General features: G+C 36.9%; 2 protein-coding genes across 2 annotated transcripts; both read right to left on the bottom strand.

The window, feature by feature from the left end:
• Positions 1-2,488: 2,488 nt before the first annotated feature.
• LOC115995133 (probable cytosolic oligopeptidase A) lies at positions 2,489-19,494 on the bottom strand. The gene is made up of 17 exons (XM_031119571.1): positions 19,051-19,494; positions 18,772-18,939; positions 18,288-18,411; positions 17,560-17,636; positions 16,725-16,868; positions 16,383-16,613; positions 16,225-16,315; positions 15,457-15,578; positions 8,772-8,879; positions 8,439-8,684; positions 8,144-8,289; positions 7,634-7,751; positions 4,038-4,197; positions 3,900-3,931; positions 3,677-3,742; positions 3,023-3,094; positions 2,489-2,869 (listed from the first exon to the last, which is right to left on the bottom strand). Exons 1-17 carry the CDS (start codon positions 19,465-19,467, stop codon positions 2,777-2,779), a joined length of 2,415 nt encoding a protein of 804 aa, XP_030975431.1. The 5' UTR covers positions 19,468-19,494; the 3' UTR covers positions 2,489-2,776.
• A 4,095-nt stretch (positions 19,495-23,589) lies between these two features.
• On the bottom strand, positions 23,590-25,377 carry LOC115995134 (ribosomal RNA small subunit methyltransferase, mitochondrial-like). Its single transcript, XM_031119572.1, has 2 exons — positions 24,595-25,377; positions 23,590-24,484 (listed from the first exon to the last, which is right to left on the bottom strand). Exons 1-2 carry the CDS (start codon positions 24,994-24,996, stop codon positions 23,708-23,710), a joined length of 1,179 nt encoding a protein of 392 aa, XP_030975432.1. The 5' UTR covers positions 24,997-25,377; the 3' UTR covers positions 23,590-23,707.
• Between the last annotated feature and the right edge of the window lie 1,147 nt (positions 25,378-26,524).

Genomic DNA, 26,524 nt, shown 5'->3' with positions numbered 1-26,524 from the left:
AATTTCTTTTTTGTTTAAATTTAAATTTGGATAATTGTGTTGATTTTAATGACTTTTTTTTTTTTTTTTGTTCTAACAATTTTTCAAAAAGCATAACAATATTCTCTAATCTTTTATATATATATATATATATATATATACACACACACACACACAAACCATGGTGGGATTATTTTTTTAGGAAAATGTTTTTTTAAGTCTAAATTTGTCATAGTCAAGCAAGTAAACTTAGACTTTAATATTCATAAAAAAGAAAGACATTATCAATATTTTTCTTCGATAATATTTATGGAGATAATAGTTTTGAACAAAAGACATCAAATTAATTATAAACTTATTAGATTTATATATGTAATAGGATGCTAAGTTAGACTTATTAATAGTATAAATATAATTTAATAAAAATGAGTAATTTATGAATTTTGACTAAAATATTATTTCAGTCTACTATCTTATCATCTTATACCAAATTATAAATTAGTGACATCCACAAGTCGGTCTTGGTCGGGTTTGTGACTAACCTAGAATTGACCCGATCACTTTGGGTCCTTATATCTAGACTCGCCACAGCCCACATGTAAAAGGAGTCGGTTCAGGTGGTCGGACCTCATCAAGTACCAGTTAGTCGTCGGTCAAAGTTGAGTTGGGCAAAACTCTGCCAGATCTTACCGAAATCCGTTGGATCTGGCCTAGATTTGGTGAGATTTGGCTAGATATCGACGAATCTTGAAGAGGTTAGGCCAAATCTCAAAGAAATCTTGTTGGATCTTGACAAATTGAACAAAAAAGAACGGCAAACCACTTGTCTTGACAAAGAACAACGATTTTCTGGTGTATCGGATTGATTGAAAATCAGATTTTCATGCTTAAACATGCCAACCGAGCCATCAGGTGATGGGGGCAGAGACCCACCGTCGATCTTCACCAGCATTAGGTTGGCCAATTTTCAAACCCCTATTATAAATTACAAATTCAAGGGTTCTATTACTTATAGTCACCTAATAGATGAATAGTAGGAGCTTTGTCAGTGCTTTCTTGTGTAATCTTATGTAATCATAGTTACAATGTATAAAGCATGCCTTGAGTAGTTGCAATAGCATACTTTTTTTATAATGGAAATTGCAATAGCATACTAGAGCTCCTTTAAAGACACTTAAAAATCAAAACTTAAGCAATCTAACATACATCCATCCCTTTTTTTTTTTTAAGGTGGGGAGGGGGATGTTGACTATTGACAATATCCTTATTTTATTGTTCCATTTTCTTTCTCATTTTATGTATATTATTCTCTTCTTTTTAGGCCAAAATTTTTTTTCATATAAAACTTCAAAATTCCTAAACTAAGCGGGTAGTAAATTTCACAATAAAAGATAAATCCATTGGTGGTGTCCAGCATACAGCCCTAGGCCCATCGGGCCTTGGCCCAGACACACCCCTAAGACCGTCTTAAGCCCAAACTCAATGGTATGCCCGTTCTATTGATCGCAAGCTAGACAAGCTCATGTTGATAATGTATGGGATTGGCCGGGGGCTGTACTAACCAGGGCAACCCACGACCTTGGCAGCTCGGTGTTGCCTTGGAGAATATTGCTATTGAGCAACCTTTTGGAAGCTAGAACCAATTCCAATACTATTACCACAATTTCCAAGGAAGTATATTCCTTATTAGGAATAATCAAATCGGGCCCCACCCACACGAGTGAAACCAAAGGGTGATCATGAGCACCCTACCAACCTTAAGCTATAAATTGGAGAAAGGAGCAGAGAGAAGGGGTTAGTCATTTGGAGCGAAGATAGGGAGTGGAAGAGGGAGAGAATACTATCAACAAAGGGCAACTTAAAGGGAGAGAGGGAAAAGGATCACAAGAGAAAAGAAGTGTAGTTTAGAAGCTCAATTGAGAGCTACCCATAATAGGAAACCCATAACCCACGATACAAATAAATTGTGAGCCCACCACTAGGCCCAATCCAGTGTGGAAATTTGGGCACGTACAGGTGGGCTCATGATGGATTGCAAAATGTCCTGCTTGTTACAATCCCGTTTAGCAAGAGCATCCGTTGCTCTGTTAGTTTCCCTGTAGCTTGAGGAAAGTTGAGAATAGTCCTCAAGCTGAGAATAGTGCTGCATTCCACCACAATATGTTGTACCAGTCAACTGGAGGTATAGTTGCTAGAAACAGGGTTTACAACTTTCTTAGCATCTATTTCCCCCACAAGCTATGATCAATCAATCGATATTCTGCATCTACACTGGTCACAATACCGCTCTAAAAAAACCCTGGACCAAAGCACCCTCTACATTCCAAATGAGGCATCTAGCTCTAGTCACAAATTCCAAAAGGATGATCCATTTGCTACATGTGGTCTGAACCAAATTTGAAAAATATCAGCATGAGCTCATGGAGAGGTACGTGAGGAGGAAAGAAAGTGGAATTCAATAGCCTTCCTAATGCACTCCTCATGGATTTTTTTAGTTTGGCAATTCTGATTGAAAAACAAATTTATTTCCATCTAACCAAAAAGTCAACTATCCGAACAAGAAAATAACACCTCGGTAAATGTTATGATGGTAAGAGCCAGAGGAAAAGGTCCCATTCAAACGTACTTGTACCATTAATTTCACCCATTTGAGAGATCATAACTTAAAATTTATTCTAGGATCTTTCATTTTGGTGCAGAGCGGTTAAATTGATTTATTTCAGCCAAGATGTACAATAACATCAAAAACCAAATAAACAAGTATATGCATGTTCTTTGTGACAATTAATGTTACGACTTATGCAGAGGCTGTGGCTGGGATGGCTAATAACCCATTGTGCCTGAGCAGTGCCTCTGGTGAAGGTTCTCTACCACGGAATTCCACAAATACCTGGATGCAACAACATAAATTATTATGAAAATCAAAGAAGAGAAATCTCGAAAAGTACAAGATCAATCAATAAACTACAATGCAATGAATTAAGATAAAGCCCTCCAATGCTTATTCAATTAGAAAACCAATGAAAAGAAGTTTTTTTCTAACCTCTTCTGGTGCTTTGCCACCTCCAAGAGCAAGGATTGTTTCTCGAAACCTATGCCCTGTTTCTTTCACAGCCTATTGCAAAACATAAAAATCACTCCCATTATAAAATGCCACAGAGTTCTGACTACTAATTATTGAGAGCAAACCTATAAAAGTGTTTTGTCTCCAGAATTATATGTGGTGCTAGGGCTAAAAAGTCAATATGGACATTTGTATGCAAACTTAAGGCTAATGACCCCAAAACGACACTTCAATTTGGGATGTTTGTCTCAAGTTGTACCTGGATGCCCAAATGCCATGGTTAAGGCCTCCCTATCAACATAGTCTACAATCTATAAATAATTGCTACTTATCAAATTTTCATATTTCTTTATTACATAACTTGACTAAATTTGGAGATGATCCACAATAATTGACAAAATTTGTGAACCCAAAAATGCAATGGACACCGAGTCTTCAACGAGGTGCCCCAATGCACCATCATTCAAACAAGAAACTATAAATAAAGAGATCAACCTGGTGCAACATGAAGATGATATGCTCTAATTTAGAAATTATATTCTGTATGAAAATGAAATTGGAATAGATAAAAAAATCAAGGTAAGTTACACGACTATAAAGGCCTATCTTTCCATACAGCTCTTTTGGACTTACTTTGTTGTCATCCAGTCCAGCATCCTCAAAAGCAGAGAATGCATCTGCCGACAACACCTCAGCCCACTGCCAAATGCAAAAATATGGTATCAGAATAAACTCAAAGGGAGGAATAAACAAAGGAGTTAACACGCAACTGTACAAAGCATGCCCAGTGTTCACGAAAGAATCACACCATATGAATGAAAAAGATAATTATGAATATTACAGGAATAGATAATACCTTGTAACTAAAGTATCCAGCCGCATATCCACCTAATATTCACAAAGAGTTTATATAAAAGAAAATATCACAAGTTTAGGTTTCAGTTAAAGAAGTAAAAATGATATTGAGACAGTAAATTTGAGAGGGAGAGCAAACCTGCAAATATGTGGCTGAAACTACAAAGAAACCGGTCTTCTGGTAGTGGCGGGATCACTTGCGTCTTTTCAGAAACCCTTCGATCAACATCATAGATGGATTCTGACCCACCAGGAACATACTTTGTATGAAGCTCCAAATCAACACTGGCAAATCTGATCTGTAAAATTATAATAAAGGCAAAGAAAATAGAAGTCAGTCATGTATATGAACATTATAGAAATTTTAATTTATTACTTCCCACAGAATCACAACCTTCACTCGTCAAAACATAATCACATAATGAGGAATGCAATTCTATAATTATGACTTCCATGAGAAAAATGTAACATTAAAATCAAAACATATCAAAAGAAACAGCAATCTAATTCTTGTTCAAAGTTGAAATTATGGGAAATATCACAAAATAAATAAATAAATAAGGGATTCGTGTCCAACTTTAAATATTTCCACCCATACAAAAGATCCACATTAAATATGAACATCTTTAAAATAACTCATAAAGATTATCATAAATGTGCTTTCTGACTTCCCACATCAGACATGTTTGGAGTCTTTCTCCAAGATAAAAGTATCAATCTTCCTCATTAGCTACAACATCATTGACCTCCCTGCCATTGGATGTAGATCCCGCTCTAATAGCTCCGAATAAATTAAATACATGCATTAAGATACGAAGGCTTCTTATTCCACAACAACGAAAGCACTTTTTCACTCTTTCATATACTAGGGGATTTCACTTGGAAAAGAAAATGTTCCATACTAATGCTAATGGATTCGGGTCCATAACCATGGGTTCCAATGTACGAGATCTTGTAACACTTACCAATGAGGCCCTATCAATTAGTATTACACAGAAAAATTAATTCTAGATACTAATATAATTAGATCTGCTCTTTATAAACAAACTTGGGATTTGTGATCCTAGGTAAGATCAATTCATGATCATGGGATTCTTTTCTATCAGATAGGAAAGGCTGTTGCACAAAATGTACTTCTAAGTAATTGCTCCATAGATCCTATATCTATCTATATGAAGAAGAAATCATGTAACAAAGGGGATTCTTATTTGTACAAATGGTACTTTTAACTTGGAACGAGCATAAAGAAATTAACAATACTTCTTTACCTTTTGAGTTGTTCTGCTGGATCAGTCGCTCAAGACCTTTGGTCTTTACTCGAACCCGATGAAAAAAATGGGATCACTTCCTATGGACTCGTTGAGAATGATTCTGATCTAGTTCATAGCCTATTAGAAGTAGAAGGAGCCCTGATGGGACCCTCATGGACAGAAAAAGATTGCATTCAGTTTGATAATGATCGAATGACATTGCTTCTTCGGCCCAAACCAAGGAATCCCTTAGATATGATGCAAACTAGATCTTGTTCTATCGTTGATCAAAGATTTCTCTATGAACAATACGAATCAAAGTTTGAAGAAGAAGGGAAACGAGAAGGAGTCCTCGACCCGCAACAGATAGAAGAGGATTTATTCAATCACATAGTTTGGGCTCCTAGAATATGGTGCCCTTGGGGCTTTCTATTTGATTGTATCGAAAGGCCCAATGAATTGGGATTTCCCTATTGGGCTAGGTCATTTCGGAACAAGCGGATCATTTATGATGAAGAGGATGAGCTTCAAGAGAGAAAATTTCTTGATGACGTAATGTAGGAATTAGGACTTTTAGAAATTTGAAACTAAATTAGGAATCTTGATGAGATTGTGGGGTACTTGAATAGGATATGACCTTTGGGTGTTCAAATAAGGTTAAGTAAAAAAAAAAAATGGATTTAAATGGAGTTTATTGTTGTTTGGTGTAAAAACAGCGAATTGCTAAGAAAGGTCCCAAGAGAGCTTTCTATCATGCGTAACATCCCAAATTAATGCTTGAGTACTCAAACCAACCTTCCCCCGCCTCTTATAAGTCTTTAAAGGGGGCTTCCAATTATGTTCCCCATCAACATGAGATCACCACTTTCAAATGCCCATTCCAGCACCAAACCTTGTCACAAGGGTATGCATTTAACACACCAACTAGATGAACCCAACCTAACCCAGCTTAAACCAATGCCTTGGGTTGGTTTTTATGGGTTGATGGGTTGGGTTCTAGGATTTTCTTTTAAGCTTGGGTTAGGTTGGGTTCAAATTGACAAAATTTTCAACCCGAATAACTTGACCCAATCTAGTTATTGATAGTTTTAAAATATATATGCATCTTGAATTTGTTGATTTGATTTATTTTAGATTTTGGGACTTAGTTTTAATGAATTTGGTATATTAGACCCAATTGTGTAATTAAAATCATGTATTGAATTATAGGTTTAAATAGTTAGATGAAAACCCAATTTCTTAAAAATTTTAAGAGGCCTAACAATATTGCCCCAAATTGATCCCTAATGGTTGAATTGGGTTGGATTTTAGAGCCAACATAAGTTGAGTTGGAGATTTCTCAACCTGAGGACGTCAGGTTGGGTTGAAAAATACCCAAAACCCTACACATGCACACCCCCACCTTTTTGGACCTAATGAGTGCCCGGTTGTAATTTTTTAAGGATGCTCACACCTTTGAGCAATCCTTCATTCCAATATATAATTCTCTTACTTGTATAAAATATAAATAAATAAATAATACACACACCCACCTTATCATAAGTCTTTAAATTGCATGTAAGATTAAGAATACTATAAAATAAAATAAAAATCCAATTCCCAAGAAGGATTGTTCATCGAACTCCCACTTAATTCAATACGGACTTAATAGTTCGTTTTTCATAAAGCCCGTCATTTTCAATGCAAAGGCAAAAGACCAGGAAGCTATCCTAGGCAGGTCTTCTTTCCTTTCAGTCTCTTAGTTAAAAATATTCAGAGGGAGAAAAAAGGAGGTGATTGCCAATATCCGCTGGCTCAAATCATACATACCCCATAAGAATGGGGCAAAGGGTCAGATGATGGATTCAGAACTCATTACATCCATTTATATCTTCCAACCAAGGACAGGAGGTTATCACAACAATAGAGCATCTTGAAACACCACCAGACCCATCTAACCATAAAAATATTTGGCTTCCCTTATAAAAACACTAACATGGAATCAATGTTAATATCCACCCCATGGCTAGCTTTTATATTCAATTATTACCCAATATAAAAAATAAAGAGATAGACTAATTGCAGTGAAAAGGGAAAACTTTTTTTCCCCATAGTCAAGCTGATAGACAATGCACTTCTGTATACAAAAGACAAGCTCACAAATTATGTGGCAATGCTCTCATCTCTATATTTAAGAGCACATTCTAAAGATTTCTAATGGCTTTAACCAGCTTCTATCTCAATGGATCTTCCAAATTTATTCACAGCACCTCTTTAAGACTTAAATGCCAATCACACTCAGTTAAGGCAACACAATGCTACCTAAAGTCCAGATTGTTACAAGCATGCAAAATAGGAACTGGAACATCACATGCCATTTAATATGGAACATGAGTTGAAATGAAGACCCAATACTAAAATCACATCAGATTACCAAAGGATACATGACAAATAAATGGCAAAAGATAACAGGGAAGAAAAAATAACACCAACCAAACACACAAACCTGGCGAAGACTTAGTGAGCCTGCCCGAAAAGTCCTAGCTGCAAGGAGCTTCAAATATACTTCTTCAGGGAGACTCTCCCCGGTCTCATAATGCTTTGCAATGCTCATCAAAGTATCCCTAAAAAGGACATTAGAAAAAATTAGATGATGACATAAGAATAAAGCAATGAGATGCTAATAACCTGTATATTGTCACATAATAGCACTATATTAATAAGGAAAAAAGAAAAAAAAAAAGTGTCTACATTTCAGTCATTAAACATTAACATCTAGATAAATTAATATCATATGTAATGGTTAAAAAGGTGAGGTCATTTTCATTTACCAAGTACTGGCAGTTTGCATGTCAAGCATCCATAAAAGCTAGTATTCAACCTGATTGCTTAATTAAGTATAATATGGGAAAGGAGTTGTCTCGTTATGGGTCAGAGTTCCTATTCAGAGTGCACAAATGAGAAGTTCACGCAAATCAAATGCCCCAAAGCTAACTATCTACAAGGACACAATTACCTGTGGTAACACCAGTTTTCCATGAACTGAGAAGGTAATTCAACAGCATCCCACTCTATCCCCCGAATACCTGAAACTAGACCCTCATCTTGCTTGGTCAGCATATGCTGAAGTGCATGACCAAATTCATGGAAGACAGTCTCAACCTGCAAAAAAATCATTAATAAATCTGACAACAAATTATATTTAAAACTCAGAACCACTAGTAATCGTACTTTATTTTTCTAATATTTTTATCTTAGGAACTAGAATTTATAGAAAATAAGCTAAATCCAAAGTGATTGACTTTACTTACCTCACGGAATGTCATTAGGCTTGGTTTGCTCCCCACTGGTGGTGTTTGATTGCACACCATGTGAGCAACTGGCAACCTTGCAGAGGAACCATCACGTGACAACACACGACTTCGACCAACAACCTCATCCATCCATGCACCTCCTCTTTTCTCAGATGACCGAGTATATGGATCAAAATAGAAGTATGCAATAGGATTACCTGAAGAATCTTTGACACGGTAGAATCTAACATCACTGTTCCAAACCTGAAAGTAACAACCATATTTTAATACAAAGCAAAAAATAGTATAACAACCTTTTTTCCTAAGTATGATGTAACTAAAATATAATACCGGAGCTAAACCATCAGCTTGCTCAATATCAATTCCAAACAATGTCTTTGCAAGGTCAAAAAGGCCATCCATAACCTTTGGCAAGGAGAAAAATGGTCGTAGCTCTTCCTGTAGAAAAGAAAAACAGGAAACACTGAAATTTCTCCAAGTAAAAAGAAAGTAAGAATTTGGCAACATTTAAAGTATAACTCATTCAAGTACAATACATATTGCCGGATCAAGTTACATTTAAATCACTTAACATTATATAAATAATATGTATTTTTTTAAAGTATATAAATAATATGTATTGTGTTAGGCTAATTTAATTTTAACCCTACAAACTTCCCAAAAAATAACATGGTATCAGAGCAACCACCCACCACCGATAACTTTGGTATTCTCATCATGTTGATGGTTTTAAGTAGGTAGATTTGTCATAATGGAGGTTTTGGGAGGGGGATTATTTCAGTCATACTGGAGGTTTTGAAGGCATTTTTGACTATTTTGGAGGTTTTAAGTTTATTTTGGTCATTTTGTAGATTTGAGAGTATTGCAGTCATTCTAGAGGTTTTTAGGATATTTTGATCATTTTGGAAGTTTTAGGAGTATTTATGTCAATTTAGAGGTTTCCAAGGTACTTTGGTCATTTTATAGGATGTTGGGTATTTCAGCCATTTTAGAGGTTTTGAGAGTATTTTGGTAGTTTTGAAAGTTATAGGATTTGGTGGACCCTCGTACCCCATACTTCTTTTTAATAATTAGATCTTCTTTTTAATAATTAGATTTGTTGTTCAATATATCATCTAAATCTCCTATGTCCTCAGCCTTGCCCAAAACATTCAGATGTGCAGTTGGGACTACCTATGCCTTGCCTATTTTGTGAAAATGGCCATTCCTGTACAACAAGGATCAAAGAATGTCTTAAAGCTCACTTCTTTGTTTTCTTCAAAAGAAAAGCAGACCCACCGGTAGACCTAGACTAGAACAGATAGAATCACACTACCACTGCCGATGTCGTGCCTTCACACCTGAGATGCTCACTTATAGAGTCAGTGCTTCTGCCGCTGCCATAAGAAAGAGATTATGGTGCAAAATCGCTTTTCTCCTCTCTCGGACCTGGGTAATGGGGCTGAAGCTGAGTTTGTGGTAGGGGAAGATCTTGTTGAAGATCAGAGGTGTCAACACCATGCCCATAGGTCGCAGCAAAGGTCAGTGGGTTCTGTTGAGGATTTTCAGCCTATTTCTGGGCTTCACCTTTGTCCGTGGGAGTCCAGTGAAGGGTCTGACCAAATTGGAGGAAGTGGAGAAAAAGAATTCTGTGTGTTGGAGTGTGACCCTGTGTCTCGGTGGGAACCCAATGTTCTCAGGGAGTTGGTGTTGGTTCAGGACTCTACAGAAGGAACTCAGGTGATGGAGTCTGGATCACCGTCGAATTGGGTGTCTCAATTGATGAAAAATTTCTGTAACATGGTGGGGTTCCCTATCGTGAAACATGAAGCTCAATGCTTGGCTCTGTTTCGCCTTTTGGAACAGGAGTGCCTCAAGGTAATTGATGCTGGGGTGCCCAAGCGAACAGCTAATTCAGGGTCACGAGGTATCAGGGAGCTTAAGGGGCTTATCTCTAATGTTAATTACGAGGGTGTCTCCTCTAGAAGTAGGAGCAGAGTTTCATCGACTGCTGCAGGGGCTGTTGGTAGTTGGAAATGACTATACGACTTCTTTCTTGGAATGTAAGGGGGCTTAACAATCCCCGGAAGAGAGAGGTTTGCAAGAATCTTCTAAAAGATTGGAAGTGTGATATTGTTTGTTTGCAAGAAACGAAAGTATCTTCTACTGATCTTGTTTTTGTTCGGAGTTTATGGGAGAGTCCTTTTATTGACTGGGCTGTTTTGGACGCGGTGCAGTCTTCGGGAGGGGTCTTACTGATTTGGGATAAGAGGGTTTTCGAACAATTGGACATTGTTGTTGGACAGTTTTCTGTCAGTGTTTTATTGAGAGGGGTGGTGGATGACTTTGTTTGGGCTTGTACTGGTGTGTATGGCCCCAATGAAGATGGTCAGCGGGCTGGTTTGTGGGAGGAGTTGTCTCAAGTGCATGCCAGATGGCCCATGGCATGGTGCGTAGTAGGAGATTTCAATTGCATTAGGTACCCAAGTGAAAGGCTTGGCTGTGAGTTGTTTAGTCCGGCTATGTTTGCTTTTTCGGACTTTATAGACAGCAATTCTTTAGTTGATTTACCGTTAGAGGGTGCTTCCTACACTTGGTTTAGAGACTCTGGTCTTCCCTCTATGTCTAGAATTGACAGGGCTTTGGTTTCTCTTGATTGGGAGGAACATTTTGAGAATGTTTCCCAAAGGGTGCTTCCTCGTGTTATTTCAGACCATTGCCCGCTTTTGTTGGAAGCTGGTGTTGTTCGTCGTGGTCGGAGTGCCTTTAAATTTGAAAATATGTGGTTGAAAGCTGAGGGTTTTGTTGATAGAGTTCAACATTGGTGGAATGGGTACAGTTTTGTGGGTTTACCAGGTTTTATTTTGGCTAAAAAACTGAGGGCTTTGAAAGCTGACTTAAAAAAATGGAATAGGGAGGAGTTTGGTGACTTGGCTCTTAGGAAAAAATTTTTGTTGACTGAATTGTTGGGGTTAGATGCGAGAGAGGAGATGCTGGGGCTTTCAGGTGAGGATCAACTCCGTCGTATTCATCTCAAAGGAGAAATTGAACAGTTAGCTTCCCTTGAGGAAATTTCTTGGAGGCAAAAATCTCGAGCTTTGTATGTGAAGGAGGGAGATAATAATACTCGTTTCTTCCATAGATTAGCAAACTCTCATAGAAATGCTAATCACATCAAGAAGATCGAGATGGATGGTGTTCTTTATGAGGATGAGGCGGAGGTGCGCTCTCAGGTAGTTCTCTTCTACCAAGGGCTGTATAAGGAAACTGATTTGGGGCGCCCTTCTATGGATGGTTTAGATTTTGCTTGTATTGAGGAGGAGGAGAGGTTGTCCTTAGAGAAGGAGTTCACAAAGGAGGAAGTTCTCCAGGTCTTAAGGGAGATGGAGGGTGATAAAGCCCCTGGTCCAGATGGTTTCACCATGGCTTTCTTTCATCATTGTTGGGGTGTTGTGGAAAAGGAGGTCATGGAGTTTTTTGATTTTTTCCATCGGCACTCTATGTTTGAGCGGTCCTTGAATGCTTCTTTTCTTACCTTAATCCCTAAGAAGAGTAATGCTATTAACATTAAGGACTTTCGCCCTATCAGTTTGGTGGGCAGTGTGTACAAGTTGTTGTCCAAGGTGTTGGCGAACAGGCTGAGGGCGGTTTTGGATAAGCTCATCTCCGAGACTCAGAATTCTTTTGTCGGTGGAAGGCAGATTCTAGATTCAGTGCTCATTGCAAACGAGTGTCTGGATAGTAGGCTCAAGAGCCGGTTACCGGGGGTGGTTTGCAAGCTTGATATTGAAAAAGCTTATGACCATGTTAACTGGGAGGCTTTGTTTTATCTGTTGGACCGGATGGGTTTTGGTTTGAAATGGATAGGGTGGATTAAGGCTTGTGTTACATCTGTCCGTTTTTCTGTCCTAGTTAATGGATCCCCTGAAGGTTTCTTTGGAAGTTCTCGTGGGTTAAGACAAGGTGACCCTCTATCCCCTCTTTTGTTTCTCTTGATAATGGAGGTTTTGAGCAGAATTTTGAAGAAGACTGAGGAGTATAACCTTATTCGGGGTTTTCTTGTGGGTTCAGTGAATTCTGTTGGTGTGCGGATTTCTCATTTGTTGTTTGCGGACGACACAATCTTATTTTGTGATGCCTCTAGGGATCAGTTGTTGTCCATAAGGTTGGCGATGTCTTGTTTTCAAGCATTTACAGGTTTGAAGGTTAATGTTGGGAAAAGTGAGATTGTCCCTGTTGGGGAGGTGAATAATATAGCTGAATTGGCTAGTATTCTTCAATGTAGAGTGGGGAGTTTGCCTATGAAATATTTGGGAATGCCGTTGGGAACTTCGTTTAAGACTGCTTCGATTTGGAATCCTATTTTGGAGAAGATGGAAAAGAATCTTTCAGGGTGGAAGCGTCTCTATTTGTCTAAAGGTGGTAGGCTCACATTACTTAAGAGTACTCTTTCAAGTCTTCCAACGTATTTTCTATCTCTTTTCACGATTCCTAAAGCTGTGGCTGCTAGAATGGAACGTATTCAGAGGAATTTCCTTTGGGGGTCTTCTGAGGGGAGCTTCAAATATCCTTTGGTGGCTTGGGATAGAGTGTGTTTACCTATTAAATTGGGTGGTTTGGGGATAAGAAGTGTGGCATCTTTTAATCAAGCTTTATTAGGTAAATGGTTGTGGCGGTTTGGGCATGAAGTTACCCATCTTTGGCGAAGAGTAATCTCCACAAAATATGGTGAGGGTCACGGGGGGTGGTGTACAAAAGTGTGCAGGAGGACTCATGGTTGTGGTCTTTGGAGAAGCATCCATGAAGGGTGGGAGAGTTTTTCTAAGCATTTGTCTTTTATAGTGGGTGAAGGCACTCGTATCCGCTTCTGGCATGATAGGTGGATTGGAGACTATACCCTAAAAAACCTCTATCCTGAGCTATATGTCTGTTCAGTAGCCAAGGATGCATGCATCTCTGAGGTTTTGTGGACTCCGGAAGGAGGTACTTCCAGAGTGTGGGACTTAAGGTTTTTTAGAGCTTTTGAAGATTGGGAGCTAGCTGCATCTTATTCTCTTCTTCACCGTATCCATCCTCGTACTCCTCGGGGGGATAGGAGGGATACGCTTCGATGGCAGCTCAAAAGGGATGGTAAGTTTGATACCAGATCGTATTACCAAGCTATTCAGGGTAATCATAACTTCTTTTTTCCTTGGAAGGGTGTGTGGAAACCAAAGATTCCTAAGCGAGTGGCCTTCTTCTTGTGGACAGCTGCGCACAATCGGATTCTCACTTTGGATAATCTCATGCTTAGGGATCGCATTTTGGTAAATCGGTGTTGTATGTGTTGTGGTGATGGGGAGTCGGTAGACCATCTTTTGCTTCATTGTCCTGTTACACATTCTTTATGGTCCTTCATGCTTCAAGCTTTTGGTGTGCATTGGGTTATGCCAAGAACGACGGTGGGTTTGTTATCTTGTTGGTATCAATGGCTTGGGAAGCACAACTCGAATATTTGGAATTTGATTCCAGGGTGCTTAATGTGGATTGTTTGGTTGGAACGTAACCGTCGCTCCTTTGAGAACATGGAGAAGACGTTGGATGAGTTAAAGATTTTATGCAAGCGTAGTCTTTTTGAGTGGGCTCGTTGTTGGGGCTTTACTGATTCTTCGTCTCTGTCAGAGTTTATGTTTTCCCTTAGTTTGTCTTTCTGATATCCTTAGCTTTGGTTTTTGTTGTTTGTTTTTTCTGTTTCTTGTTGTTCATCATCTTGAACTTCTTGTTCTTGTATTCTTCCTCATTTATATCATTTCTCTGATTACTTATCAAAAAAAAAATAAGAAAGAGGGTATTTTGGAGGTTTTGAGAGTCTTTTTATTATTTTGGATTTTGTTTTTGATATGTAGAAATTATTTTGGAGATTATTAGTAGCATTTCTATCATTTTCAAGGTTTGAAGAGGTATTTTGATCATTTTAAAGGTTTTAGGGATATTTTAAGTGTACTTTTATCATTTTGAAATTTTTCTCTAGTGCTTAATGGTGACTCCAAGTAGGTCTAATAGGTGATTCTTAGGTAAGGGTGGCAATTCATGTTCACATGTCAGGTTCGTATCAAGTTAACTCATGAGTATTTGACTATGTGGGTCAACAGTATCCCGACACGTTTATTAATTATTAAACAGGTCAAAATTCCTCAACCCTAACACGGCCTATTTATTAAACGGGTCAGTTGTATCAACTTGCTTATCAGATTTTATCCCAAAAAAAAAAAAAATTAGTATTAACCCAATTGATTTGAACTATGAAAAACTAAACAAATAGGTTTTTAATATAAAACTCCAAACATCACAAATAATCATTCAAAATTACAGAATATCTCAATATCACAAATAATCAATCACAATATGTCAAACAAAATATACCACAACAATTAATAAGTTTATATACCAAGGGTTTTGAAGGATATATTGGTAAAATGACATTTAGTCAAAAGGGTCAGACATGTCAAACGGTTCCATGGGTTGGACATGAACACGGCATGTTTATTAAATGGGTCAGTTATGTCAACTCAAATATGAAACGAGCCCATTAGGCCTCAACTCATAACCTACTAACTTCGTGTCTTGTCATGTTCACGGATTGTATCAGATTTTGCCACCCCTATTCTAGGTTCCTATCTTTTATCTCCTGCTTGGTGGTGAATCCTAGGTTCTATTTTTCTATTTTCATGGTGTGGTGTTGATTTCATGAAAATTCTAGGTGGTGATTCCTACATCCTATCCTTTGTTTTGTTCTTCTTTGTTTCCCAACCACAAGTCCCCCTCTTAGATTTGTCATCCAACATCATAGACATAACACAAACAAAGAGTCTAGTCTCCATTCAAACTGAAACAAAAGGCATAATTGCAAAATCCAAGAAATAGAAGACAACTATTTACTTACAGTTTGGATAATGGAAGCCAAATTGACTTATAATTTCAAAACAGCAAGTGATTAGAAATGCAAATTCACGTGTGCATAAATACACACACACACACACACACACACAAAGCCAACCTCATTGATGTCAAATTTTGACTCTCGAAGCCTCTCACTCCAAAAGCTGATATCCCAATGGCTCAAATCATCAGCTTCTTGTGCACCCTGATTCTTGGAGAAAACTTTTATGTCGTCCATATCTACAAGGATCAATCAAAGAGTCCAATCCTCAAGTATTTCCAGCATAAAAAGTATTTGTTGATAATTTTTGAGAAACAATGGCTTTAAAGAAGAAAATTTGGGCAGTTATTGTTTTCAAAAGATATGCTAAAGATATATAAAACATAAAAAATTTTGGGTAAACAAAAGCATCTTATTTTGAAAATAAATGTCATAGCCAAACTCACATCGGTATAATAAGTGTATCAAGCACTAATTAACGAAGTAAATTTTCAATTTGCAACATGGCATATGAAGTACATATACAAATGAGAAAACTAAACCACCATACTAGATTTCAAAGACTACAAAAAAAATTAACTAACAATGAGATGCCCCAATAAAAATTATTTAATTTCAAGCAATAACACCTACCAAGAACAAAGTTAATTTAATGTTTTAAAAGGTCATCCAAATAGAAACTTGTTTATAACATGAAGAAACTTTTTTTTTTTTTTTTAATTCGTATGAAGAAACATTTTTTTATTATTGGTAATTAATTACACAGGTACCCAAGAGGTTTTGAACCCATGATCTCATCTTCCATATCACTCTAATGAGGGGAGAAAGAGCCATTTAAGCTAAAACTCATTCACAACTATGAAGAAACTAAATACAATGCACTACCTTGAACTGCAGCATTCCAGGAAGCACTACGAAGTTTTTCCAAAAGCTCTTTTGCTTTTTCAACAGTAGCCATTTTGGTTGCCATGCTTACCTGAAAAATAAATATACTTTAGCAACCCTAATAAAAAAATTGTACTGTTAAATATAACAGAACATACCTCAGCATAATTTTTATAATTGAGAAGGTTAGCCTTTTCCAATCTAAGCTTCAAAGTCTGGTCAATTATTGATGTATTGTCCAGATCTCCACTAGAGGCACGCGTTACATAAGCACGGTAGACTTCTTCACGCAAAGATCGGTTTCGAGCATGTTGCATAACAGCAATATAACTTGGAGCATCCAACGTTATTACCCAAGGCCCATTCTCAGCAGTCGCATTTTCATGACCCTGGTGAGATACATTATAAATGCATAAAATAAGATAAAACTAGTTGTAGCAAATTTGAAGAAGGAAATAGAGATTGAATAGCCAAAAGAAAAGGATTTCAACAAGGAATACCTTAGAAACTGCAGCTTGTGCAGCCATTCCAAGAGCTGTAGCAGGCAATCCTTCAATTTCTTTCTTATCTGTAATTAATTTCTCAAACTTCTTTGTGGCATCCAAAACATTTTCATCAAATTTTTGAGATAGCCTTTCCAACTCCTATAAATGAAGTCAAAATGAAAAGTAAGTAAAGACCAAGCCCAGTGGAAAATCAAATCAAAATGAGCAGAATAATCATCACCAATCTTCTTTGGTCCAAGTTAATAATTTGCCGTCCACTACCAAATCAGAGGATAAGCAGAAAAATTATAGTTTTCTAATAGAATTTAATGTTAGATCCACCCCCACCCTCCTCAATTTAAACAAGAAAGGAGGACAGTAAGGAATGTAGAAAAAGAAGGGCAGAAGAAATAAAGATACCATTTTACAATCTCAAACAAAATATTCATCTATATTTCCAACAAATGCCATGACAATAGCATATCATTTTTTTTTTTTTATAAAACAATAGCATATCATTGTGGTCTATACTATTCAAGTACGAAATCCTAGCATCATGATTAAATACATATGTATTTATTTCAAATAAAATACAAACGCAACTTCAAGGAAGACAAAAATCAAAGAAACAAACAATGATTCTTCAGAAAATATGACCCCTTTCTCTTAGTTTGGAGACAATAATCATACATTTGTTTTGTGATGTGAGACATACTCAACTAACTTCATGTGCAATATATATATATAAGATAAGATAAGACACTAGTATTTGGAATCTAAAATTATAAATACAAGAACTGACTACTTGATGCAACAATTGATTTCAAAATGAGAGATTAGCCAACCATACCTGTTCAATTTTGTTAAATTGATCTCTTTTATCATCTTCAAGAGAAACACCATTAAGAATTGCCTCCTTTATCTGAGCTGCATGCATATAAAGCATCAGAATGCACAAGTCCAATCCATAACATTTACAAAACATCATACTATAGGCAGCTGTAGATGATGAACTTTCAATAGAAAACTAGGTTATCCAATTGAAGCATCTTAAAAGAAATCATAAAATCATGGAAATCAAGTTAAAATAACAAAGGTAGATGGCACAAGTTTACAAAATTGTAATTGCCAAGAGCCTTACAGCTTAGTCTCCTTTATAAGAACCAAGGTTTGAATCCACTCTCTCCCACTTGTTGTACAATTGAATTATTAAAAAAAACAGGTTTACAAAATTGTAATCAACATTACAAAGACAAGATGCGTAAGATCTAGTTTAATATATATATATATATATATATGGTATGAATTTACAAAAAGTACAAATGCTATTTCGCCAAAACTGACCCTGATGCATTACACCCTTGACAGAAAAAAAAAAACAAAAAAAAAAAAAAACAAAAAAAAAACAAACAAAACAAAACAAAACCAGAAAATCCTAAAAAGTGGTTCCTTTTTTTAATGTACAAGTGAAAGTGCTCTACCTAATAATTTACAGCCAAAAGGAATGAAAAACAAAAACAAGGTTAAGTGCAGAAACCTCATGAATAATTATGATAAAAGCATTTGACATATACTTACATTCCACAATTCGTTTATGAGCATCACTTAATGTGTTCCAATCAGGGGATTCTTGAATGGCTTTAAACGCATTGTAAAGGGGTTTACTTTGCCCCAACCTCAGCAGAAATTTTACCTTCTCTGGCTGCAAATCACAAGTAAACAACATAAGCACTAATCAGTATGAACAGAGTGAAAAAAAAAAGGGCACAAATTCATGGACCTGAAACAAAAATAACTAAGTCTAAACAACAATTAATCTGAGAAGAGAGCTAAAGCTCCTGGCCTAGCCACACTAGAACTAAGGAAAATATAGCAAATAAAGTCAATAGACAAATATAGTGTAATGCTCAAGATACAGGAATGTAACAAATTTCCGGCTTAGTCACCCAAGAATCAATCATAAAGGAGAAATTAAAGTTTGTTTATTAAGAAAAAAGAAAATCTAAAGTACATATGTATAAAATGGCGCTTCACACATGAACATAGAGAAAGTTATAGATACCTGGACTTCTTCAATGGCAGCACGGAGCTCAGGAGAATCCTTGACAGCCTTGAGATGATTAACAATGCCCCAGACCACAGTCAACCGGTCTACGATCTTCTCCAATGGCTCAACCAATCTAGGCCATGATGGGTCCACTGTGCGCTCCAATTCCAATAAATCATCCTCCTAAAAAAACCCATTAAAAAAAAACAAAAAAAAAAAAACTCAAAACCAAACCACAACAAAAATGAATAAAAACAAAAACCCAGAAACCAAAATTGTCCAGAGAGAACATACAAGCTTCTTTAAGAGGGCACGGATCCCGGGGCGAACGTGTTTGGCTTCGACAACATCGAAAGGTGGGAAGTCAAAGTCTTGGAGAAGAGGGTTGCTTTCGATGGATTCTTCCATTGGTAGAGAAGGAGAGAGGGGGGTAGAAGAGCAAGAAAAAGAGGAGTGTGAAAGAAAAGAGGTGGGGTTGGTGATGGTGGATTTGTGCAAGGTTTGGAGGCAGAGAGAGAACGAAGAAGACCAGAGTGGACAGGGATAGGATTTGCGGTATTGTTGTTTGGATAATAAAAGGGGAAGCGTACGTGGGCTAGCCTTTAGGAGTGGATGGATGGAGCGGGAGAGGCTTATGCGTGATGCCATTAACATGTTCACTATAAGAAGGACTCTTATACTTGGAATCGCAAAGGACATATATTGCCTCATTTTTGTTTCGATTTGGTTTGGTTTTTTTTTTTTTTTTTTTCCTTTGTATATTTGTCTCCTTTTCCTGCTTCGGAAACCAATCGTTTTCTCTATATGGAATTTGGAAGATATTGTGAGACAATCCAAAAAATGTGGTAGCCACTTTAATTGGCGTTCCACGTGAGACTCGTGTTTGTTTTGTTTGTATGTATGTATGTATATGACATGTGTTACGACATTGTCCTTGCCTTGTGGGATGTCTTTGATTGATCCGTAGAAGCATTGAAGCAAAGTAGCTATTACACTTTCATGCATATTAAGTTATCAAAAATACAATATGCTTTTTGGATTTTAAAGTCTCAATACAGAGTAAGGGATAGAGGATCTAATTGTAAGTTCCACGTGTGGAGTTGGAAGATGTTTTTTTCTTGAGAATCAAGTCGGAAGAATTAGATGCAAAGTTAAGTAGTTAACTTTATCATGAAAGCATGTTCGACAGCATCTGCTAATTCACAATTTCACACCCAAATTTGATCTACAAACTCACTTTATTCTATTTTTATTTATTTTTCAAATACACTTTCTCAAAAAACTCTTCTTTCCCTATCACATTTAACCTTCTTTTTTTTTTCTTTTTTTTTTTTTTTTTATGTTCCTTTTCCAATGATCAACTTTTGTTGGCTCGGACCATCTTGAACTTGGGTCATGTGTTGGGCCACCCTTCAAAAGGATCATGTACTAATTCACAAGTGGGGGCACATGTTTGCAATCTTAGACTCTGTTTTTTTATTGTGTTCCTTAAAATTTATCAAAAAAAATAGTGCAGTGTTTGGGCCCAATGGAAAATACAAAATAAATAAAAACATAAAATTCACTATACCAACAGTTTAATCTATATATCTATATATATAATAATAGATAAAACTGATAAAAAATCCAATTAGATTTCAAATTGAAATTAAATTAGAGTCTAATTTTAAGTTATGTATCCCATCTAATCTAAGTTTTTAAAATTTTGTGTCAAGTGAGTTAATTCAATGTAAAAATTGGATTTCAATTAGAGTTTAATTTTGTGCCAGGTGTCCCATCTAATCTAAGTTTTTTAATTTTTGTGTCAAATGAGTTGATTTAGCATAAAAAACGAGGAGTCCAATATAAGTAAACCATAAAAAAAATATAATTTTTGAATGATTTTATATTTATGAGCTTTTTTTTTTTTTTTTGTATAACTGAAAACAATTCAAGTTTATAAGTCATATATATATATATATATATTAATAGCCAAAACTAAGAGAAAATCTAATTAAATTCTAAACTGGAGTCTAATTTTGCATTACATGTCTCATCTAATTTTTAAATTTTTGTTTCAATTGAATTATTAGGTGCAAAAATTAAAGAGTCTAAATTCAATTAAATTCTAAATTTAATTTTAATTGGAGTTCAATTTTGTGCATGTGTTCCATCTATTTTTTTTTAAATTTTTGTAGTAAGTAAATTATTGAATGCAAAAACAGAAGAGTGTAGTTCTAATTAGATTTTAAATTATATACATGTAATTTTGATTATTTTTAAATGTATCTGTGCATATGCACGAGATTATACACTAGTCTTATTAATCCACAATACCAAAACAAAATGTGATTTCACAAAATATATCCAAAAATCAATTGAATTTTTTTTTTTTTTAACAAATGCAAAAGGGAGAGAGAGAGGCATGATTGGTTCATTCTGGGAGCTTGGGGCTGGTGGTGGGAGTGGGGGAGGGGCTCGGGTTGTGTTGAGTGAAGAAGCGTAAATTGTTTTATGCCGGAGCCCAAGTATTAACCCTTTTACACCCCATGAACCAAAAATTTACAGGTTGACTAGCATTTTCATCACACCAAACACTTGAAAATGGGAAATATTTTTCAAAAAATATGTTACATCAAAGCAAACACAATCTTATAGTATTTGTGGTAGATATGGGGTTCCTAAGCCCTCTTCAAGGCTACTTGTGTTTATTTTAGCACTTAGTCAGTCACAATGAGATTTTCTTTATTTTGTGATAAGGTTTATCCTTTTGATGGTTCAATTTTGTTTGTTCATGGATTTGGGCCCTTTATGGCCTATACCCAAGGGCGTAGCCAAGAATTTTTAGTTGGGGGGGGCGAATTATGCATTCCTATGTTAGTCATATTTCATAAATATATTGTATATAAAATTATCCAACTTAACATATCATAATCTTTCTAAACTCAAATGAATATATACAAATTAATAAAAAAAAATTTCCCAAAAAAAGATATATATATTTTTAGCTATAAAGATATACAAAATATATTAAAAGAATAAATTAGCATATCCCATCAAAGTTATGCTCTCAACGACGATCTTTCATTGAATACAATTGATCTATTATCATCTTTTTAATCTTTAATTAGAAATGATGGAACAATTGATTTTGGAAAAACCATAAAATTTTAATTTTAATTAATAATTTGTTCTCAATGATATGGGCCACATGGCTTACTTTCCCTATTCAATTATTCCTTTAAGCCCAATAAACCAAAATTATCATTTCAAGACATAATCAAGTAATCAACCAGTAACAAACAATGGCAAACTTAAGCAAAAAAAAATTTGTTTTTTTTTTTAATATCATGTATTACATACTCATGTAGCAAACTCATTGTACATGACATGGGAAATCTTAAAAAAGAAAAGTATATCGTCTCTTTGACAAACCCATATTATCTTCTATAAAAAAATCAATATTGGAACAACTTATTTGACACCTAAATTCAAGCCCAAAAGCGGGGGGAAATGATGATAAAATGAGAAAAAGAAAAATACTCAACTGCCAGTATGCACAATTCACATTTTTTTTTTAACTTGAAGTCTTGCACACATATTGGAAAAAGTAAGAAAGAAGGAATAGCGAAGGGTTTGTGAGGGGCCGCCGAGGGGGGGGTGGTTGGGGTGGGTTTGGGAGGGCTAACTAATATATTTTATGGGCTAAGCAGATTCTCATGGTCCATATTATAAAGAATTGAGAAATTTTGGAGGGTTATGTGCCTCCGTCCTTGCCTACACCTAAAATCTGTCTAGAAAGAATCATGAAAAGATTGAAAATAATTTTGGGGGTGGGGGCACTATTTTTTATGGGGGCCAACTAGTATATTTTAAGGGCTTTGCAGATTCTCATGGTTCATATTATAAAGAATTGAGAAATTTTGGGGGGGGGGGGGCGGGGGGCGCATGTGCCTCCGCCCCTGTCTACACCTAAAGTCTGTCAAGAAAGAGTCATGAAAAGATTGAAAATGTATAGTTTGAGGGGGTGGGGGGACTGTTTTTTAATGGGAGTCAACTAGTGTATTTTAAGGGTCCAGCAAATTTTCATGGTTCATATTATATAGAATTGAGAACTTTTGGGGGATCATGTGCCTCCACTTGTTCCTACACCTAAAGTCTGTCTAGAAAGAGTTATGAAAAGATTGAAAATAGTTTGGACATTTTATTACACTTAAATTTCTTCAGCAAAAGATGCATAGGATTTAAATCCCAACTTCACCATTGTAACTATTGAATTATCAACAAAAGGAAGAAAAAAAAAAAAAAATAGCCCCACCTGTTTTATGTGTTTATGTTTCCTCTTCCTGAGGGTTTTTTATTAATATATTTTTTGAACAACGTGTATGATTCCAAATTCCGTCCACATATCTAAATGCATAAACATATTTTCAATGGCACCCCATTGTAGGCAATGCCAGTTGAAACCCCATCACTCACCAAGGGGAAAGAGTTGAACGAATTTGGATCAATTACCATCACCATTTTGGATACTCCAAGAAACGGACTGGGACCTCTTTTGCATGATGATCGCATGGGTAGTTCAGTTTAATTTGTTTCTCAGGAAAGCATTGCATTCCATGAAATTTTTTTTGTAAATATATAACTTTTGTTCATGTTGTCTGTGCCCGCAAATAAACGAACTTTTTTTTTTTTTGAGAAGCAAATAAACGAACTAGATTAGCAGTCTAGCACCCAGGTGCATCTAAGCTCGAATAGCATCAAAATAACAACGTTATAATGTATACTAGATTTGTCGTCTTTTTTTTTTTTTTTAATTCATTCAAAATGATTAGGCAAATAGAAATTTCTACTGCCTGATTTTCCTGTCGTCAACATCCTTACAGTTACCAAACCTAGGAAGCAAAAAATAAAAAAAAAAAAAAGAAAAAAAAAAGAAAGAAACAAATAATAGAGGAAGAAGGTAGTATTGCTATGAACTGAAAGCTGCAGCAAGTTCTATACTGTCTGCATCCCTAATCCTAGGCTTTGATTGATCATAAAAATATATTCCAGCTTGATTGAATAATGCAAGTAAATGCAGTAACTCCTTGTTACACAGCTTTGAAGGCCTCTTAGCTTCAAAACCACCTGATTTTAGAACTCCTATGATCTTGTCCTTGAACACACTCATTTGTGTCTCTGAGCAAGAAGATGAATAACAGTCTACTTCATCACTATCCACTTCTTCATCATCATCAGCAGCAGCATTATTGCTGCAGTCATAATTGTCATCATTGTTAGCACTTTCGGTTGAGCAAGTTGTTCTGGACAGTCTCAACAACTCTAACACCTTCCTCTTCCCCTTAAATGTAGCACCCAGCGTCTTATTTTTCTTACAAAAACAGGTTCTCGTGAAGGCCAACCACTCATCCAGATTCACATCAGGAATTTCAGCTTTGGGACGGATAATAATCACGGAGGAATCAACCTTTGGACATGGAACGAAGTCCCTTTTACTTACATCCATGACAAACTCCACATCAGCCACCAGCTTCACATTTACCGCCAAGCGATTGAACTCTGAATCACCAGGATTAGCCAACAGTCTCCGCGCAAACTCTTTTTGAAGGAGAAGCGTGGCGCTCCTAAATGGTTTATCCCCATATACCAACTTAGCCACCAAAGGCGAAGATATTCCATAAGGAATGTTGGCCACCACAAGATCAAATTGAGGAAACTCAGTCTTTAACGCATCTTTACATATAACCTGCAAAACCCATATGCAAATGCAGCTCATTCTCAATAATTGACTCGTGCACAAGCTCAAAACTTTAAGCTAGGCATTTCATCGAACATGTAATAGACATGCTAACTCACAGTGAGTTGATCTTCAAACCCCTTCTCGGCAACGCGTTTGTGGAGAATCTCAACCATTCGTTTATCGATTTCGACAGCAACAACCTTCCTGGCAGCTTGTAGAAGCCTCAGCGTGAGATTCCCGGTACCGGGTCCGATCTCAAGGACCGTATCAGTGGGTTTTATATGGGATTTTCGGACAATGGAGTCAAGGACTCGTGGGTTAGTGAGGATGTGCTGGCCCTTGCTCTTGTATAGATGTAAAGGCGCACCTTGATTGTCCTCTCTTCTATGAATGTTGTCGTCATTGTCGCTCTTGGGATGGCAACGACTACTGGATCTTGCATTGAGTTGGCGGAGTGAGAGTGTGAACTGTGTGGGAACGAACCTGGTATTGGAAAGGGACTTTGGGAAGCGATGCATGTGTAAATCCTTTCAATGCTCTATTTGGTATTTATCAGAGAAATGAAGAAATTCTGTATTTCATTCATTACAAAAAGAGAGTACAATGCTATATATATAACAGAGATCAGAATTTCATTCATTTCAATCCTCTCTTGCTTTGGCATGTAGGGGCAGTAGCAGTCTTGCACTCTCCCCTGTTGCAAGAGTTTTAGTGGTCTCCTGTACGGTGAGACTAGTATAGGTAACCCCTCTCGACTGGTTCTGAGGGTGGGTGGTTTGATTGAAGGATGGCTGACGAGTTGGAAGCATTGTGGAGTAAGTTAACATTTACAGAAGAAGAGGGAGAGGATATCGAATTGGGAAGTGAAAGCACAAGGGCAACGAGAGAGATTGGGAAAAATTGTTTGGTAATGAAGATCCTCACGCAGCGTATCATTGTCCTGGATGCACTGCGTAAACATCTGAAAATGTTATGGAAACCGAACAGGGGTGTATGGATATCTGAGATTGATGAGGATCTGTACTTGGTAGAGTTTGGAGATGGCAGGGACAAAAGACGAATTTTGGAGATGTGTCCCTGGAGTTATGAAAAACAACTAGTACTTCTACAGGAGTTTGAGGGTGAAAGAGTTCCAAAGGATATTACCATAAAGTGGACTCCGTTTTGGGTGCAGATATACAATCTTCCTTTGATGAGCATGACTCGAGAATCTGGAATGGAGATAGGTGGAAAAATTGGAAGGGTGCTCGATGTGGATGTGCCTGAGAAGGGAGTGCAGTGGGGTAAGTATTTGAGGGTAAGAGTTTGGGTTGATGCTACAAAAAAGCTGGTTAGGGGGAAGAAGGTAACCATTGAAGGAGGAGAATCTAGATGGGTATTTTTCAAGTACGAACGGTTACCTAATTTCTGCTACCAATGTGGGAGACTGGATCATGGCATGAAAGAATGCAAGGAAATTGTAGGGACGGAAAACAAAGCAGGTGGAGAGGAGTTGCAATATGGAGCGTGGCTTAGAGGGGATCCAGGAAGAAGGGGCGGAAGGGATCAAGGAAACATGGGAGAAGAGAATATCAGGGAAGGTAGACTGTATAATGGAGCACCGATATGGAAGAAGCACGGCGGTGACATGGTCCAAAAACAGGGAGAAGAGGAAATGGGTGATACTCACGTGACTGGACTGAACCACTGTCAGGGGGATGCCCCTAGCGTGAATTCAGGGAAATTACAGGTGACGGGACAGAGCGAGAAGAACTTGCACGATGGAGGTAAGGTCAACCTGACAACAGAAAAGGTGAATTGTAACCTTACTCCTAAAGGGAAGAATGGCATGCGTCCCTTACTGTCTGAAGCAGATCTAGTGGGTAAGATGTCATGGGAAACATCGAAGAAAGAGGATGGAGATAAGAAGACTAAAGAAGAACCAGTTATGCAGGATACACGTAAGGAAGTGGGTAAGGAGCTGGGCTTAGAGTCAAGTGCAGGGGGGTCTTGGGCCAATAACAACTCAAGCCCACTTGCCATGATTTATAATCAGGAGAAGGGCTG

The sequence above is a fragment of the Quercus lobata genome, chromosome 6 (assembly GCF_001633185.2).
Source record: "Quercus lobata isolate SW786 chromosome 6, ValleyOak3.0 Primary Assembly, whole genome shotgun sequence".
In the NCBI taxonomy this organism is placed as follows: Eukaryota; Viridiplantae; Streptophyta; class Magnoliopsida; order Fagales; family Fagaceae; genus Quercus; species Quercus lobata.
Note: the sequence above shows the minus strand (reverse complement) of the source record. Positions and strands in the feature narration are given on the sequence as shown.